This window comes from Pelodiscus sinensis, chromosome 29, assembly GCF_049634645.1.
Source record: "Pelodiscus sinensis isolate JC-2024 chromosome 29, ASM4963464v1, whole genome shotgun sequence".
Classification (NCBI taxonomy): Eukaryota; Metazoa; Chordata; order Testudines; family Trionychidae; genus Pelodiscus; species Pelodiscus sinensis.
In genome coordinates this window covers 246,068-264,322 of record NC_134739.1, presented here as the reverse complement: position 1 = coordinate 264,322, position 18,255 = coordinate 246,068, and the positions used below count along the sequence as shown (strand labels likewise).

Here is an 18,255-nt window from a genome sequence, read left to right as displayed (position 1 = left end):
GGATGGGTCAACAGCCCCTTCAAGCTTCAGTTTATAGCAGAGGTCCTCCAGGGGTGAAGAGCCAGACGGAAGACAAAAGGGAGGAACCCGTAGCCATGTGGGGGTTCTCCCATTGTTCCGCTGTGTAAAAGTTTGTCCTAAGATGGAGGTAGTCACATGAGAAAGTCACCCGTCCATGTGTAACTCAGTCCTTTTTCGGCAGCAGCCATTGCTCTCATGCTGGTCTGAATGGTCACAGAAAAGCCCATCGGATGTGGATTGGCACTACCCAAGGTGCATTGTCAGTCAAGTGCTGCTATTCACTTGACTAATAGTCTTCTCACAATAGGCTGGCCAAGCTTCGTATTGCAAACATGTGAAATACAAGGACAGAGCTAATACTCATAACTTCAAACTCAAGCATGATACCTGCATATGAGCCGTATAAAAGAATCAGCAAATCGTCTGCTTTTCATAGACATTCACTTGGCCTACTTTGTACAAGGTTTGATGCAAACATATAACAGCGGGTGCAACGATGATCTGTACGTTCATCTCACAATCCAGCAATGCACAGCCAATGGTATAAGAGGGCCCGGGGCTCCTGGCCACCACTACAGTAGAAATGGCAGGGGCCAGCGGGGCGGAGCACCCCTTCTGCCCAATGCCCTGCCTCTTCAGAGGCCACAGAGCCACCCCTCCCCGCTTTGCCCAGGGGCCTAGCAAAGTCTGTCGGCAGCCCTAAGTTCAAATCCCTGCTAACCTGTTCCCCCCAGCAGTGCGCTAGTCTGCAGCAAAAGATCACAAAGCGACTGGTCTGGACAGAGCTTTGCTGCTTTGCTGACAAATTCCAAACATTTTCAGACCAGAACTGAGTATTTTCCTGGTGGTTTCCGTGGGGTGGCCGAACAGCCGCCTCAGAGTCTGCCAGAGCAGGAGCTGAGATGCCCTGAGGACAGAGGGCAGGTCTGACGACCCGTGGTGCCCAGGGCAGCATGAACCTAAGAAATGCTGCTTTCAAGGGCAAGGCAGGGCAGGGCAGGCACCCTCTAGAACAGTGGTCCCCAACCTTTTGGGGCTGCCAGGCACCCGGGGGCGGGGCCACTCATGTGCTGGGCACCCGGGGGCGGGATCATGCAAACGCCCAGTGCGGGGCCACCCATGCACCGCACTCCCGGGGCCGGCGCCGTTCCTGTGCCACACGCCCAGGGATGGGGCTGCCCATACCTCACGTGCCCGGGGCCGGAACAGCCCATGCGCCACATGCCCTGGGCTGGCGCCGCTCCTGTGCCGCATGCCCGGGGACGCCCGTACGCTGCGCACCCAGGGGCTGGCACCATTCACGTGCCACGCACCCGGGGGCGGGGCCAGCCCCGATCACTCGACGGGCGCACAGAAATGGCCCAGCGGGCACCATGGCACCCACGGGCACCACGTTGGGGACCACTGCTCTAGAAGATGTGAGCTCTAGGCCTGGCAGGTAAGTTGGCACCCTCTACAGGTGAAGTGGGAGAATGGAGGAAGTGGGCCGCTCGTGTTGGGCTAATTTACACGCTCTGCTTTCTGGGTAAATGGGGAAGACTGAAGCTTTGCTGGCAAATTTAATGTCCATAAACCCTGGAGCTGCCTCATGTACCAGTGTGAAGAATCTGGAGTTGCACACTGGCCAAGCTGTCCTGGCAGACACGTGGCAGGGGTAGGGTTGCCAGATGGTTGAAACAAAAATACCGAACACCTCCCATCCCCCAAAAAAAAATTGTGTTGAAGGAAAAAAAAGGGGGGGGAGACCAAAGTTGTCGAGCAAACAAAATAAGTTGGGGGACTGGGGGTGTTGGGAGCAGGGGAAGGCTCGGGGGGGGGAGGGAGGCAAGTTTAAATCTCTGTGGTAATCACAGGGATAGGATCACCATTAGGGTTGCTAGGTAGTCATAAAAAAAATACCGGACATGCTTCATGGGAGGTGTGGGGGAGGGACTGGCTGGGAGGGAAGCAGTGCTGGCCGGGGAGGGGGGGGCCTGGAAACAGAGCTAACAGGGGGGAGCAATGGGGCTGGCCAGGTGAGATGGGGGGGCTGACGGGAAGCAGGGCTAGTCAGTGGGGGAGGGGGTCGGGCAGAATGGGACTGGCCGCGGGATATCAGGGGGGTGGCTGGCGGGGGCAGAGCTGGCCGGGGGATCTCAGGAGGAGGAGGAGGAGGAGGAGGAGGAGGAGGGGAGAACTGGCCGCTGGAAGTAGGGCTGGCGGGGTGTGCAGCAGGGCTGGTCAGGGAAGATCCGGAGCAGGAACTGGCCAGCAGGAGGCAGAGCTGTTGGTGGCGGGGGGCGGGGGGAGGAAGGACTGGCCAAGGAAGACTGGGAGGAGAAGTCGGGGAGAATCAACCAACCGGCCGGCTAGGAGGGGGCGGGGGAGCGAATCAGCCGGCAGGGAGCAGGACTGACCGGGGCTGTGCAGATCCCAGGACACTCCTGTCCCGTGCGAGTCAGTCCGGCTGTGGCTCCACCACGTGCTTGACCAGCGCGCAGGATCATGGACCGGGCTGCCCCTCCTCCTTCTCACATGCAACCAGGGCTCCCAGCGCTGAGCACACCCCGCCTCCTAGTCACTCCCCCGCCCCTGCCAGGCTTCTGTCCAGCGCCCAGCCAGAAAACCAGGAAATACTGGACATTGCACATGTCTGGTATTTTCTGGATTTTTTTTACCGGACAGAGGGCCCAAAAACTGGACTGTCCAGTAGAAAACCGTTGCTTACCTGGCAACCCTAGGCAGGGCGAGGAAGTGCGGACCAGCTGGGGGTTGTCCAGGGTGGAAAGTGGAGCAACCCTAACCTGGGGCCCAGATTGGCTAGTCGGGTTGATTTCACCAAGGAAGTGGGGGCTCTTTTTGAGGCAGGATTTCTGTGGTTGCTCTTCTCTTGGCAAGAGCTGCTCTGGGTGCATTGAAGCTGCGCTAAACGTCAAGGAGTTGGGTCCCTGGGTATTTCAGGGTGTGGAGGGAGGGAGACGGGGGCTTTACATTTTTAATTCCTAAAACATAAAACGGGACAAAGTTTTGGCTGGGGTTGGGGTTTGAGCCATTTACTTTCATCGTGTTAAGTGGAATCGTAACATATTAGAACCAGGCTGGGCAGTCTCAGCAGAGCAGAAAGGGCCCGTCAAACCCATTGTGCATTTCTAATCCCCTGGCTCTGACACAGAGTTTGTTGTCAATTTCACTGTGGTTTGTTTGCTCACTGCAGGGTGGGTTCCCACGTCTGGGAAGAAGGCAGCACAGGAGAAGGCACAGGGCTGAGAATGAGAGAAAGGGCTTGGAAGTGACACAAGGGGAGGCCAGGTGCAGCAGGAGGGGAGCAGCAGCATGTGTATATGGGGGAACACAAGGAAGCAGCTTGCGCAGAGCCAGAGGGAGGAGACACGCACCACAGTTCGGGTGGGCCTGGTGCCCTTCAGAGCTGAACTACCTGACGCGCCAGTGAACAGCCTTTGCTTTACTCAGTGATGCATCTGACCAAGTGGGTCTTTGCCCACGAAAGCTTCTGCTCCAGTAAATGTGTTTGTCGATGAGGTGCCGCAGGACTCCTCGGTGTTTAGGCTTCGCTCGGGTGCATGTTCCCACCAAGGGGGGTCAGCGCAGTGCGCCCCTGAACGGTCATTCCGGGGCGATCCCCGCAGCTTTCGGAAAGGCGTGCGAGCCTGGGCTGCTCCCGGGGGGCGGGGCTTGCAGAGCGCGCGAGGAAAATCCCCACGGAGTGAATGGGGCAGGTATCCACGTGGCTGGGGCAATCCCGCCCGGTGCAGGTAGCGCGGGAGCAGCCGGCAGGCCCGGGGCCAAGCAGCTGGGGGCCCTGCTCTGCGTGAGTCCAGCCCAGCCCCTGCCCCCTGGCGGAGCATCCCCCCCCCCCCCCACTGCAGGCCTGGCCCGCGCGGCCGGGGGAAACTGAGGCACGAGCGGGGCCAGAGCCGGGCGGGCCGCGGGACCCCGGGGAACTCGCTGGAAGGACTACAGCTCCCAGAGTGCTCGGCGGCCGCCGGGCCTCTCCTATTGGGCGGCGAAGGGAGCGGCCGAGCCAATGGGAGGCAGGCGCGCGGCCGGGCCATTTGAACGGCGGCGGGCGGACGCGGCCGGGCGCGCGGGCCCCGCTCCACGGGTAAGAGCCGTTGCGCCAACCGCCCCTTCCCCACGCGCGTGAGTCCCCGGGGCAGCCCCCCCTCTCCGGCGGGCGGAGGCCCCGCCCCTTGGCAGCGGCTGCCCGCGAGCCCCCCCCCCCCCCCGCTGACGCGCAGCTGTTGGGCCTCCGGGCGCGGCGCTGCAGGGGGCGCCGGGGGACTCGAGCGGGCCCCGCAGCGCTTCAAAGCGGCAGCGCCGCGGAGCCCGGGTGGGTCACCCCACAGGCGGGACGGTACCGTGTTGTTTGTGTTTGGAATCCCGGGGGGGGCTTAGGGCCTCTCCGAGTCCGAGTCCCGCCCTGCCTGGAGCCCGGCTGGGGACTGAGCCCGGCCCCAGGCTGCACCCAGCAGGGCCGCCTGAAGCGGGGGTCTGGCTTATGCTGCACTGCTCCCCCCCCCCCCCCCCGCCTCGGATAGAAGCAGCAAGTGGAGGGAAGCGACTAGCGGCGAGGGGTCCTGTGGCACCTTATAGCCTCACTGCAGTGTGGGAGCAAAGACCCACTTCGTCACATGCATCTGGGTCCTTGCCCACGAAAGCTTCTGCTCCCACACTGCAGTGAGTCTATAAGGTGCCACAGGACTCCTCGCCGCTTTTGCAGATTCAGACTAACACGGCGACCCCTCTGATTTGCTTATCAGATAGTCGACAGCGGTTCACGTCACTAATCTAGTGGTTATCTGACTTTAATGGAACGAGCTACTATTAGGCTACGTCTACACTGCAGGCTTTTTGCACGAGCACAGCCATTCTTGCACAGAAACTTGCAGAGCGTCTAAACTGCATGCGCATTCTTGCGCAAGTAAATGTACAGTAAAGCGTCAGAAAACAGGGCTTTTTGCGCAAGAGCTATTCCTCTCCCCAAAAAGGAATAAGCCTTCCTGCACAAGAACTCTTCCACAAGAAGGCAGTGTACACTGACAACGGGTTTCGTGCGCAAGAAAGCCCTATGGCTAAAATGGCTATCAAAGCTGTCTTGTGCAAGAAAGCATCGGCACTGCCATGGATGCTCTTGTACAAAAGCGCATCTCTTCCACAAAAGCACATGGCAGTGTGGATGCGCTCTTGTGGAAGACCTTTTGCACAAGAACTCTTTCACAAAACAGTTCTTGTGCAAAAAGTCTGCTTTGTAGATGTAGCCTTAGGGAAGAGAGAGATAAGAAATCTTAGTACTGCTGTATAAACCTATGGTATGCCCACACCTGGTATTCTGTGTGCAGTTCTTCTCACTTCATCTCAAAGAGAGAATTGTAAAAGTACAGAGAAGGGCAAGAAAAATCATTAGGGATATGGAACCATTGTCATAGGAAGGGAGGTTAAAAAGGTTGGGACTATTCTTTTTAGATAAGATAACTAAGGAGGGGATACAATAGAGGTGTATAACATCATGAATGTTGTAGAAAATATTTACCTCTTCACATAACCCAACAGATGTCTCCTGATTAAAATAATAGGCATCTATAAAACAAACAAAAGGAAGCACTTTTTCAACACAATTAACCTGGGGAACTCATTGGCAGGGAATGTTGTGAAATCCAAAAGATGCATCAGTGGCTTTGAACCAGCATGGTCAGGGATCCAACCCCATGTTTTGGGTGTCCCTAAACTTCTTGACTGCCAGAAGCAGGGACTGGACAATGGGCTGGAGCACTTGAAAATTACCCCATTCTGTTAATTTTTTCTGAAGCATCTGGCACCAGCCACTGCTGGAAGACGGGATACTGTGCTACTGTAGTTGGACCACTGGTCTGACCTTGCATGGCCATTCTTATATTAAATGAACTGGACAGATGTCAGTCCTTTGTTTGAACAGGTGACCCTGTAAACCAGGGGCGGGGAAACTTTTTTGGGTTGGGGGCCACTGATCCACAGAAAAATAGGTGAGGGCCTCTCACAAGTGTGAAGAAAAACAAAACCCAAAAAACCTTCTCACAAACCCAAACACTGAAGACCCCTCACTCCCCTTGTACTCCAGACCCAGGACTGGATTGACTCTTCTGTGGGCCTGGGGCTAGTAGATTTTGTGGGGCCCCCATAGGCTCTAGGATGGGGCCAAAAATGAGGGGCTCTGTGTGGGAGGCAGCAGGCAGGAGGTGTGGTATCTGGGAAGGAGGTAGGGTGCAGGTACGGGCTGGGAGGAAGGGGACTGGGGCGCCTATCTGGTGCAGCTTCTTACCACCATGGACTTGGAAACACTGCGCTGATACTCCTATTGGCCACAATTCCTGGCCAGTAGGAGTAATGGGGAAAGAACCTGCAAGCAAGCACAAGGACAGCTTTCCTGAGCTAGGGCTTGCCTTGGTCCAGCCCATGAGGCTCGGGGGTCTCTTTCCCTCACTCCACCAGCAAGAAGCTGGTGTTTGCACTCCAGCTTCACTCTGCTGCCAGGAGGGGGAAGGGGAGCCCTGGGGTTCTCTGTCCCTGCATACACAATACACCATTGCATTTGGCAGCGCTAGCTGCCTTTTTATCAAGTCACAGCAGAAAAACCAAGGACTGAATTCCTTCTCCCCCCCCTTCTCAGAGGTGTTGAGTACTGGTATTGAGTATTAGGGGGGTCTGAGGGATAGGGGTAGGCAAGGGTCCCATGTTCTGTGTCTGGATAGGCTTCTGACTACAGGGCTGTCCATCTGGCATGTAGAGCATTACACAGTGTGTGCACAGCAAATAGGTTCATAGTTGGGGACATATCACGGCAGTCCGGTATTTTTAAACAAAGGAGATAATCGCCCTGGAGAGGAGAGTTTGTTCCCTAAGGCTACGTCTACACTGCAGCTCTTTTTGAAAAGCTATGCCACATCCAAGGAACACATCCGCTTTTCCGAAAAAACCTTAGAAAAGCAGATGCATTCTTTGGCCAGCCCTGTAAACCTCGTACGAGGAAGAAGGGATGTGCCGAAAGAGGAGGGTTTTCCTAAATTTGGCACTGTGCAGATGCACCAAATTTTGGAAAAGCCTCTTCCAAAAGAAAAATGGAAAAGGATTTGCAATTTGTGTATCTTTTTCCCCACGTTTCTTTGAAGTGTAGAGACAGCCTAAGTTGTTGCTCATTCGGATCCATTTGTCTTGCCAGACCTTCTTGATATGTGGATTGTTGGAAGGGTGGGAACCCAGTGACCAGTGATGGCTGTTCAGTCTCATGCTCTTGCCTGTGCTTTCATTCTCTCTTTGGATGCAGCGTGCACTGACTGACGCTGCTCTGCAGTCATGGTGTCAGTCCTGCCCACAGAGGAGGGCAACGTGGCAGTGGTGGTGCGGGTACGGCCCCAGAATCACCAGGAGCGGGAAGGGTGTCGTCATGCTGTGGTGCAAGTGATCGATGACACCATGTTGGTGTTTGACCCTGAGGAACCCCGTCTGTCAGGAGTCTTTGCAGGCTTCCGGGGGCATGATGCCCCCAAGCGGAAGGGCAAGGACCTGAAGTTTGTGTTTGACCAAGTGTTCGGTGAGAGTGCCACCCAGGAGGACGTATTCCAGCACACAACTAAGGAGATCTTGGACGGGGTGCTGAATGGGTATAACTGCTCTGGTAAGGACCCTGCTGTGGCCTTTTATTTGGCTGCATCATCCAGAGTCAACTGAACGCATTGCAGGATGAAATATGCAATGAAACTACTCAAACACTCAGGGCCTGCGCGAGCTCTGCATTTAAAATGTAGTAGAGCCGGGCAGGTAAGCTACCCGGTTCCTACTGCCTTTTAAATTGGAGAGCCACAGCAGGGTTTGGTCCTGGACCTGGTGCGGGCCGGGACTGCCCTGGCTGACTATTGACTAATCGAGTAGTTGATAAAAATTCTATCAACTACTCGATTAGTAAAGTAACCTCATTTTAACATCCCTAGTAAAACCAGAATGGAGTTGTCTAGTGATTATAGCATAGGACGAGGCATCAGAACTCCCAGGTTGTGTTTCTGGCTCTGGGGTGTTTTAGGAGCATAGATCTGTGACTGGCTCTCTTAACATGGCATTCTTGTGCAAAATATTTGAGATCCTTTAATAAGATGCTGTAGACCTATAGTTAACGGGAGAGACACTGAAATCGCTAGACTGCCATGTCCTATTCTGATGTCAGCATTTCCAAAAGGATGTTGAAAATTGCAAAGGATTCAGAGATGAGGTAGAAGGAATGAAGGTCTGGGAAATCTTCCTTGTAGTAAAAGCTTTAGGAAGATCAATCTTATTGGCTTACTCAAGAGAAGGTTAGCAATGACCTGATCGTGTCTATAATAAGTATCTAAATAGGGAGAAGATTGCTGATATTTGATGGCTCTTTAATCGAGCAGACAAAAAGGATAATGAAATCCTGTGGCTGGAAGCTGATGCTACATCAAAAGACTAGACAATAGGTGCAAATTTCCAACAATGAGGGTAATTAACCATTGAAACAATTTATTGAGGGATGGAGAAAATTCTCTGTAACTTGGAATCTAAATCAAGATAGAGCATTCTTATTTTAAAAACCAAAGCATGCTCTGGCTCAGCCCCACAGGGCTCGATGCAGGAATTATTGGGTGAAATTCTCTGCTCTATATATAGGAGGACAGATTAGATTACAGTGGTGTTTTCTGGCATTTGAATTTCTAATGTGCCTCATCTTTCTCTTTCCAGTGTTTGCCTATGGTGCAACAGGCGCAGGGAAAACCTACACCATGCTAGGCTCTGAGAGGAGCCCAGGCATCATGTTTCTCACCATGGTGGAGCTTTACAAGAGAATTGAGGCAATGAAGGAGGAGAAGAGCTGTGAGGTGCTCATCTCTTACCAGGAGGTACAGTGTCTGACACCCCCCTGACTGGCCTTCTGTCTGCTACCACCTTCAAGTAGGAGTGTTGGGGAGCGGTATGTAGGATTACATGGCTCTACCCCCATGGTGTCAGCAAGCCGCTGGGATTCCATAACACTGAACGGAGTAGGTCAGCTGTTCCTGGCTCCATTTTCCCACTTGCTCTTTAGTGTCCTGTCACTGCTTCACAAACACCCTCCAGTGTCCCCCCCCATGCTTGCCTCAGGGTCACTCTTTAGTGTGTTTACACTTGATTCCTTGTTCTAGGTGTACAATGAGCAGATTCATGACCTCCTGGAGCCGAAGGGCCCTCTGGCAATCAGGGAGGACCCAGAGAAAGGAGTTGTGGTACAGGGTCTCTCCTTTCACCAGGTATGTACAAGGCCACTGTACACCAAAGGAGCATGTGAACTCGGCACAGCCACGGGTCTAAGTGGGCTTTGATAAAGGAAGAATAGCTGAGGAGAAGTAATGTTGCTTAAGTCCCTCCCACTGATCCTGAAGAGCTGGGTGAGAGGGTGTCTGCAGTGCTTCCCGGGGATACTCAGGGTTTTGAGGCACCTTGCTCCCACCACCCATGAGGAAGTCTGATTTGTTCCTGCCATGTTTGTCGACACTACCAGGGCCTGGCTATGCAGTGGCCCTTCCAGGACCCACTCACTCTTGAGAAGTTAGCGATAAACACGCATCAGTCCCCAAGTCCTCTGCGTGTGTCCCTGAAAAAACCCCAGGTCCCCTGGGCACTCTCAGAATTTCCCAATCCCTGTTTCCAAAAGAACTTCATTCCACAGCTTACTAGTTACACAGCTCTGCCTTACACATAGATAGCACTGGGACGCCTGGTGTTAAATGAGTACGTCAGTGTAGTAGGCATTGTGGAATGAGAATGATCGGCACAGGGTAAAACCAGAGTACAAACTATACAGGAATTACAGAGTAGGTCACGCTGGCGGGGGAATGGTGCTATATGTGACAGAAGGCATAGAGTCAAAGTACAAATCTGAAATGAATGAACCTGCACCATGGAATCTCTGTGGATAGAAATTCCATTCTTGAACGATAAAAGTATAGCAGTAGAAATAGCCTACTGCCCACATAGAGATTGTGAAATACTCGGGGGCTACATCTACACTGGCATGATTTCCTGAAAATGCTTTTAACGGAAAAGTTTTCCGTTAAAAGCATTTTCGGAAAAGCGCGTCTAGATTGGCAGGACACTTTTCCGCAAAAGCACTTATTGGGGAAAAGCGTCCGTGGCCAATCTAGACGCGCTTTTCCGCAAAAAAGCCCCGATCACCATTTTCACGATCGGGGCTTTTTTGCGGAAAACAGTATTGTGCTGTTTACACTGGCCCTTTTGCGCAAAAGTCTTTCGGAAAAAGACTTTTGCCCGAACGGGAGCAGCATAGTATTTCTGCAAAAGCACTGACAATCTTATATGAGATCGTCAGTGCTTTTCCGGAAATTCAAGCGGCCAGTGTAGACAGCTGGCAAGGTTTTCCGCAAAAGCAGATGATTTTGCGGAAAAACTTGCCAGTCTAGACACAGCCAAGGAGATTAGAGAGGCTACAAAGGCAGAAAACTAATAATAATATGGGGAGGATTTCAGTTATTCTCGTATTGATTGGGTAAGTCATCGCAGGACAGGTACCGAGAGAGAGTTTCAAGACACCACAAATGACTATTTCTTGGATTTGGTCCAAAAGAAACCACTCAGTGATCATAATGTAATTAAATTCAACATTATTGGAAGAGGGGGCCTGCCAAAGAAATGCACCCTGGTAACAATTACCTGCAAAGAGGAAACTACAGAAAAATGAAAGAGCTAGATAAATAGAAATTAAAAGGAAGAGTCACAAGTGTGAAGTGCCTGCAAACTGCATGAAGCCTATTTAAAAACATTGAGGCTCAAACTAAATGTATGCCCACAAAAAATAACCAGTAAGAGACCCAAAAACCTCCACAATGAAAGTAGAGGTGGTTAGAAGCAAAACTGTATCCTTTAAAAATCAGAAATCAGAGCCTAGTGCGGAACATGGACAGGAGCATGAACTCTGGTAGATTAAGTGCGAAGGTATAATCAATCAGGCCAAGAAAGAGGTTGAAGAGCTAAAGACACAAAACCAAAGCTTTTTAAAGAATGACGCAGCCTGCCCGTGAGAAGGGTCGCTGTATGATCACGGTGCTATGGGAGCACTCCAGGAAGACGAGGTCATTGTGGAGAAGCGAAATGAATTCTTTGCATTGGTTTTTACTGCAGATGTGGGGAAGGACCCCCCCTCATCAAAGCCATTTGTTGTAAGTGACAAATAGGAAGAACTGTATCAAATTGGTGTGTCAATAGCAGATGAAGTTTTGGAAAAACTGAATAATTGATAAGTGACCAGGACTTAGAAAGCAGCGGATATTGACCAGGACTTAGAAAGCAGCGGATATTCACTCGAGTCCTGAAGGAACTTAAATATGAAATTGCAGAATGACTGTGTAATTATGTAACCTATCACTTAAACCAGCCTCTGCACCAGATGACTGGTCCATCTAGCCCAGAATCCTGTCTTCCAATAGTGGCTCATGCCAGGTGTCCCAAGGGGAGTGAACAGAACAGGGAATCAGCAAGTGATCCATCTCCTGTTGCCCATTCTGAGCTTCTGACAAACAGAGACTAGGGACACCATCCCCACTAAGTCTGGCTAAAAGCCTATCCTCCATGAATTTATCTAGTTCTTTTTGAACTCTGTTATAGTCTTGGCCTTCACAACATCCTCTGGCAGGGAGTTCCACTGGTTGACTGTCCACTGTGTGAAGAAATACTTCCTTTTGTTTGTTTTAAACTTGCTGCCTATTGATTTCATTTGGGGACCTCTAGTTCTTGTGTTATGAGAAGGAGTAAATGAATTTCCCTTATTTATTTTCTCCACACCAGTCATGATTTTATAGACCTTTATCATATCCCCCCTTTGTCATCTCTTTTCGTAACTGAAAAGGCAGGGTTTTTTTCCCCTCATCCTCTCCCTTTTTTCTGCTATATATTTGTGCCACTGTGCCCCTGGCTCTATTCATCTGAAAAAGTGGGTTGTGCCCACGAAAGCTCATTATATATTTGATTTATTTTTGTGTTAGTCTCTAAGGTGCTACAGGACCATTGGTTGTGTTTTAGGCTTTTTTGAAAATTTAAGTACTTTATATCCACTGACTCCCCCTTGTCCATGCTCATTGACCCCTCAACAACTCCAGTAAATTGGTGAGATATTCTCTTTACAAAAACCATTTGGACTCTTCCCTAACAAATTATGTTCATCTATGTGTCTGACAGTTCTTTACTATTGTTTCAACCAGTTTGCCCAGTACTGAAGTTAGACTTAACTGCCTCTAATTGCCAGGATCATCTCTGGAGCCCTTTTAAAAACTTGGTGTCATATTAGCTCTCCTCCAGGCATTTGGTACAAAAGTTGATTTAAAGGCTAGATTACAAACGACAGCTAGTAGTTCTGCAGTTCCCCATTTGAGTTCCTTCAGAACCCATGGGTGTACACCATCTGGTCCCGGGGGCTTGTTATTGTTTAGTTTGTCAGTTTGTTCCAAAACCTCCCCTAATGATACCTCACTCTGGGAGAGTTCCTCTGAATTGTCACCTAAAAAAATGGCTCCGATCTGGGAATCTCCCCACCCCCTCCCGCCCCGCCCCATCCTCAGCCTCAATTTACACATAGATGGACTGAAGATCGATATCTATGGCCTGAAAGAAACCTGTTTCTCACCTGGTAACAGATCCAAGTCAAGGACCACACTTAGCCAGACTGTTGCTTTGCCAATGGTTGGGAAGGACAGTGAGATGGGGCTTTCAGCAGAGACCTTAAATCACACCCTTTGCCAAACTAGAGTGTAGATAGTCGTCCTAGAGGTTTCCTGTAACTTTGTGTTGTCTCTGCCTCTACCAGTTGACACCAAGAGCTCTCTGGCTCATGGTGTCGCGCCAAGACACTTGGTTCAGGAGATCTATGATGGGATATTGGTCCCATTCACCCAGGGCACATATTCAGACCCAGCTCAGCGGAAGAGTAACTGGCCACCGTTGCTATCTGAAGTTGTGTGTGAAGTGAGCTTGGTCTGAGTCTAGTTCCAGTGGTCAGTACCTGCTCGTTGGCACTCATCAGGGAGTCGGCACAGGCAGGCGCTGAGGTACCTTGGCATGGTTGCTTGGGGGAAGCTTGCCCCGCTTTTCCCCATGCGGTACCAATTCTGTGGATTGACATGGTTTCTGTTTCAAGGGAGATTAATGTGGCATCTTTTCTCCGTCCTATGCTCGCCTTCCCCACGAAGGTCTGTATGCACCTACTAGGGCATTGGTCGATGTGCTTACCGGTCCCTTGGCATGGGGGAGCATAGCTTCCCTGTATGGGTGCTAGCTGCAAAGACCTCCCATTTGAAGCACTGCATGGTACTAACTCATCTCTCTCTCTTCCTTTCCAGCCCAAATCAGCACAGCAGCTCCTAGAGATGCTGGCAAGTGGGAACAGAAACCGCACACAGCACCCCACAGATGCCAATGCTACCTCCTCTCGCTCCCACGCGGTCTTCCAGGCAAGTGGCAGCAGTGACATCTGCTAGAATGTTGTCAGGACTCTTGTCTGCGGGCTTCCATGCCTAAGTTGAGCCATACGGAGAAGCAGGAAGAAAGTGCCTGCAGCCTTGCAATGCAGGGTCTCCTGTTGCCATTTCTGTTGAGTATAATCAGCAGGGAGACTGTGTCTTTCTCTGGAGAATCTGGCAATAGCTACTGTCAGACAGGACACTAGGCTGGACCGTTGGTTTGTCCTTGCAGCTAGAGCAGACCTAGCTGGGCCATCCACTTCCTCTCTGCCCTGCCAGCGCGGGGTTCTCTTGCACTGTGTGCAGTGCCGGGACTCCTCCCTTCCCTTGAGAGACTCGACTCTCTACTAGATTTCACCGCCAAGAAGCTTTTCTTAACACTCGGCCTAAAGGTTCCCTTGTTTGTTTGGTGTAAATACAAATTATTTCCCTCCCCCTCCCTGCCGTCAGGATTTGGCACGCTTTACATACGGAGCTCCGACTCTCCCCCCGGCCTATCAAGTGCTTGCTGCTCTGGAAGCTTTTCAATTTCTCTTCATACTGTAGTTTCCACGATGGAAAAAACGAGTAACTCCAGGACTGTCCAAAGAGACGTGGATCTCTCTGACTGCAGGCTCTTCTCCAGCTCACACTCAGTCAGCCCAGCTCTCCTCGTTCTTGGCTCCCAGGGTTTCTCTGAGGGACTTTTCCTCACCGGGATTAGCTGTTCTCAAGGTCGAATCTGCCATTGTGCTGACACTGACTAGCCAGTTCCAGTCCAACTTAGGGCACTCAGCCAGGAGGAAGGATTAGCTGTTAGGGCCTGGACCTGCAACTGGCCACTGAAGTCCCTCCTACTGGTGGCTTCTGCTTTTCCTTTAGGCTGGCAATTAAAGGAAGGTACCTCTGTGTACGGAGGTAGGGCTGATTGTTAGTTCTCCTCATAAGAACATTAGAAGGGCCACACTGGGTCAGACTAGCTGTCTGTCTAGCCACGTACCCTGCCTCTGATGAAGGAAAAGGGCAGTTGTCTGGTCATGCATCCATCCCCTGTTGTTCAGCATCAGCTTCTGGCATTTGGAGGCTTAAGGACACCCAGAGCATGGACCTGTCCTCCATGATCTTACCTAGTTCTTTTTTGAGACCACTTTTGGCCTTCGCAACATCCCCTGGCAATGAGTTCCACAGCTTGAATGTGTGTTGTGTGAAGTAGCACTTCCTTGTTTGCTTTAAACCTGCTGCTTGTTAATTTTATCACGTGACCTCCTAGTTCTTGAGTTGTGTGAAGGTGGGAAAAAAGACTTCCCTCTTGACTTTCTTCACACCATTTCTGATGAGATAGCTCTCTATAGTGCTACCCCTTGCTCATCTATCTTCTAAGCTAAACAGTTTCCATCTTTTAATCTCTCCTCGTATGGAAGCAGTTCCATCCCCCTAACCATTTTTGTTGCCCTTCTCTGCACCTTTTCCAATTCTAATATCTTCTGAGATGAAGCAATCAGAACTGTCCACAGTATTCGAGAGGTGGGCATATCATGAATTTATATAGCAGCACTGAGATATATTCTGTCATCTTATCTATCCCTTCCCTAAAGTTTCTAACATTCTCTTAGACGTTTTGACCTCTACTGCATGTTGAGCAGCTATTTTCAGGGCACTATCCAGAATGACTCCAAGCTCAGTTGCTTGAGTGCTAACAGTTAATGTAGAACCCATTGTTTTGGTATGTATAGTTGGGGCAATTTTCTCCTATGTGCATTACTTTGTACTGAACACTGAATATCATTTGACATTGTCACCCAGGTACCCAGTTTGGTGAGATCCTTTTGTAACTCTTCAGAGTCAGCTCTGGACTTACAAAATGACTCAAGATAGTTATCTTCAGATTTTGCCATGTCACTGTTCATCCCTTTTTCCAGATCATTTATGAATATATTGAACAGCAACATTCTTTGCACATATCCTTGGGGAGACCTCCTATTTACCTGTTTCTGCTGTGCAAACTAACCATTTATTCCTACCCTTTGTTTCCTATGTTTTAACCAGTTATTGGTCCTCTTATCCCACTGCTGATTAATTTGCTTAAAAGTCTTTGGTGTGGGAACTTGTCAAAGGCTTGCTGAAAGCTCAGGTGCACTGTATCCACCTCAAGGAATTCTAATAGATAGGTGAAGCATAATTTCCCTTTACAAAAGCCTTGAATGTTCTCTGACGTATTATGTTCGTCTACATGTCTGATAATTCAGCTCTTTACTATAGTTTCAACCAGTCTGCCTGGTCCTGAAATGAGGTTTAATGGCTTGTAATTGTCGGGATTGCTGCTGGACCCTTTTTTAAAAATGGACATCACATTAGCTACTCTCCAGTCAATAGGTTCAGAGGCTGATTTAAGCATTTGGTTACATATGACAGTTAGTAATTCTGCAATTTCATATTTAAGTTTCTTCAGAACTCTTGGGTGATACCATCTGGTTCTGTTGACTTACTACTATTTAATTTCTCAATTTGTTCCAAAACCTCCTCTACTGACACCTCAATCTGGGACAATTCCTCAGATTTGTCACTTAAAAAGAATGGCTGGGGTGTGGGGAATCTCCCACACATCCTTTGCAGCGAAGATCAATGTGAAAAATTGCTTTCGCTTCTCCACAGCAACCCTGTCTTCATTAGCACCTTGATCGTTCAGTGGCTCTGCTGTCTGTTTGGCAGTCTTCTTGCTTCTGATAGTCTTAAAAAGTAACAGATTTTTTTTTCTGTGTCCTTAGCTAGTTTTTCCTCAAATTCTTTCTTGGCCTGTCTTACTATACTTGACTTGGTAGAGTTCATGCTCCTTTCTATTTTTCTCACCATGACTTGGTTTCTAATTTTTAAAAGATGCTTTTTTACCTTTAGCACCTCTTTTACGCTGATGTTAAACCATGGTGGCGTATTTTGGGTCCTCTTACTGGTTTTTTTTTAAATTTTGCATATAAATAACCCTTTATTATTGTGCTTTTCAATACAGGCAGTCCCCGACTTATGCGGATCCGACTTATGTCGGATCCGCACTTACGAACGGGGCTTTTCTCGCCCCGGAGCTCACGGGCGGCGGGTCGCCACCCGTGTCCTCCAGGGCGAGAAAAGCTTCTCCCAGTCTCCCTGGTCTGCTGGGGGAGTCCAGCAAAGCCGCTGGACCCCCCCAGCAGACCAGGGGGACAGGAGCAAAGCCGCCCAGGCGGCGGCTTTGCTCGGGTGTCCCTGGTATGCTGGGGGGGTCCAGCGGCTTTGCTGGACCCCCCCAGCAGACCAGGGAGACAGGAGCAAAGCCACACGGGCGGCGGGGTCCCTCCGCCTGTGCGGCTTTGCTCGGGTCTTCCTGGTCTGCTGGGGGGGGGAGGGGGCGCAGCTAGTGCACCTCCCCCCTCCACCCCCCCCCCCCCCCCAGGAGACCAGGCTTTTGTTGTGGGATGCCTCGGGTAGAGCAGCTGGGGTGCTGCCGGGTTGGTCCTGTGGGAACCTACCGGGCAACGCCCCAGCTGTTCTGTCCCAGGCTCCAGATTCAGCAGCTGTTGAAACTGATCAGGCTGATTCCAGGAAGCTGGGGGCAGAGCAACTCTGCCTCCTGCTTCCTGTAGTCAGCCCCGGTCAGTTTCAGTGGCAGCAGCTGAATCTGGAGCCAGTTCCGACTTACATACAAATTCATCTTAAGAACAAACCTATAGTCCCTATCTTGTACGTAACCCAGGGCCTGCCTGTAGTCTCCATGCTGTTTGCAGGCATGTGACTTGTGACTGTTCCTTTTAATTTCCATGTAACTAACATCCTCATTGTTATGCTGTTTCCCTTTTTAAAAGTTAAATGCTACTGTGGTGGGTTTCTTTGGCATTTTCATCCCAAAAGGGATGTGTGGCAAGGGCTCCTCTTTCCCAGGCCACTGCTTGGGCTGGCAGCTTGTCCCCTTCCCAGGGGCTGGGCTTGCAGCTGGTTTCTGGGGGTAGTGAGCCCAACCGCTCCTTCTGGGACTCCCTGCCCTGCTCTCCAGCTGTTAGGGCTTACTCTCATAGAATCATCGAGCTGGAAGAGACCTCAGGAGGTTATCAAGTCCAGCCCCCTGCCCAAGGCAGGACCAATCCCAACTGCTCTCAAACTCTTGGGCTGTGTCTACATTGGTGCGATCTTGCGCCAAAGCAGCCGCTTTTGTGCAAAAACGTGCTGCCTGTCTACACTGGCGGGGAGTTCTCGCGCAAGAACACTGACGTTCTAATGTGTGAAATCAGTGCATCTTGCGTAAGAACTACGATGCTCCCGCTCAGGAATAAGCCTTCTTGAGCAACTGTTCTTGCGCAAGAGGCCAGTGTAGACAGGCAACATGAATTTCTTGCGCAAGAAAGCCCGATGGTTAAAATGGCCATCAGAGCTTTCTTGCACAAGAGAGCGTTTACACTGGCATGGATGCTCTTACACAAAGGCACATGCCCGTGTAGACGCTCTCTTGTGCAAATACTTTAACGCAAGAACTCTTGCATTAAAGAGTATTTGCGCAAGATCATGCCAGTGTAGACACAGCCTTGCTCTTTGCCTCTCCTCTGCCTCTCACTTTTCCCTCCCCTTCTAACTGGGGAGGCTTTTACAGGCCTCCAGCAGGCCTAAAGTGGAGTCAGCTGGCCCCAATCTGCCATGGCCAGCTCCCTGCAGCTGCTTCTAATTGTCCTATTGGGCTGCCTTTCTCCCACTCTGTAGCAACCCTCTGGCCTGACCCTGCCACAGATGTTACATTTAATTATGT

General features: G+C 50.8%; 1 protein-coding gene across 4 annotated transcripts in view; it reads left to right on the top strand.

Moving 5' to 3' along the window:
* Positions 1–4,007: 4,007 nt before the first annotated feature.
* The window catches only part of KIF18B (kinesin family member 18B), a 36,862-nt gene continuing 22,614 nt past the window's right edge, over positions 4,008–18,255 (top strand). For 3 of the 4 annotated variants that reach the window (XM_075911234.1, XM_075911235.1, XM_075911232.1), the window contains exons 1-5: positions 4,008–4,123; positions 7,319–7,669; positions 8,749–8,906; positions 9,189–9,293; positions 13,392–13,502. In XM_075911234.1, coding sequence (XP_075767349.1) covers positions 7,348–7,669; positions 8,749–8,906; positions 9,189–9,293; positions 13,392–13,502 — 696 coding nt within the window. In that variant the 5' untranslated portion in view covers positions 4,008–4,123; positions 7,319–7,347. Of the gene's footprint in view, positions 4,124–4,232; positions 4,376–7,318; positions 7,670–8,748; positions 8,907–9,188; positions 9,294–13,391; positions 13,503–18,255 lie in introns of those variants that run through there. The other variant, XM_075911233.1, reaches the window with a different exon arrangement.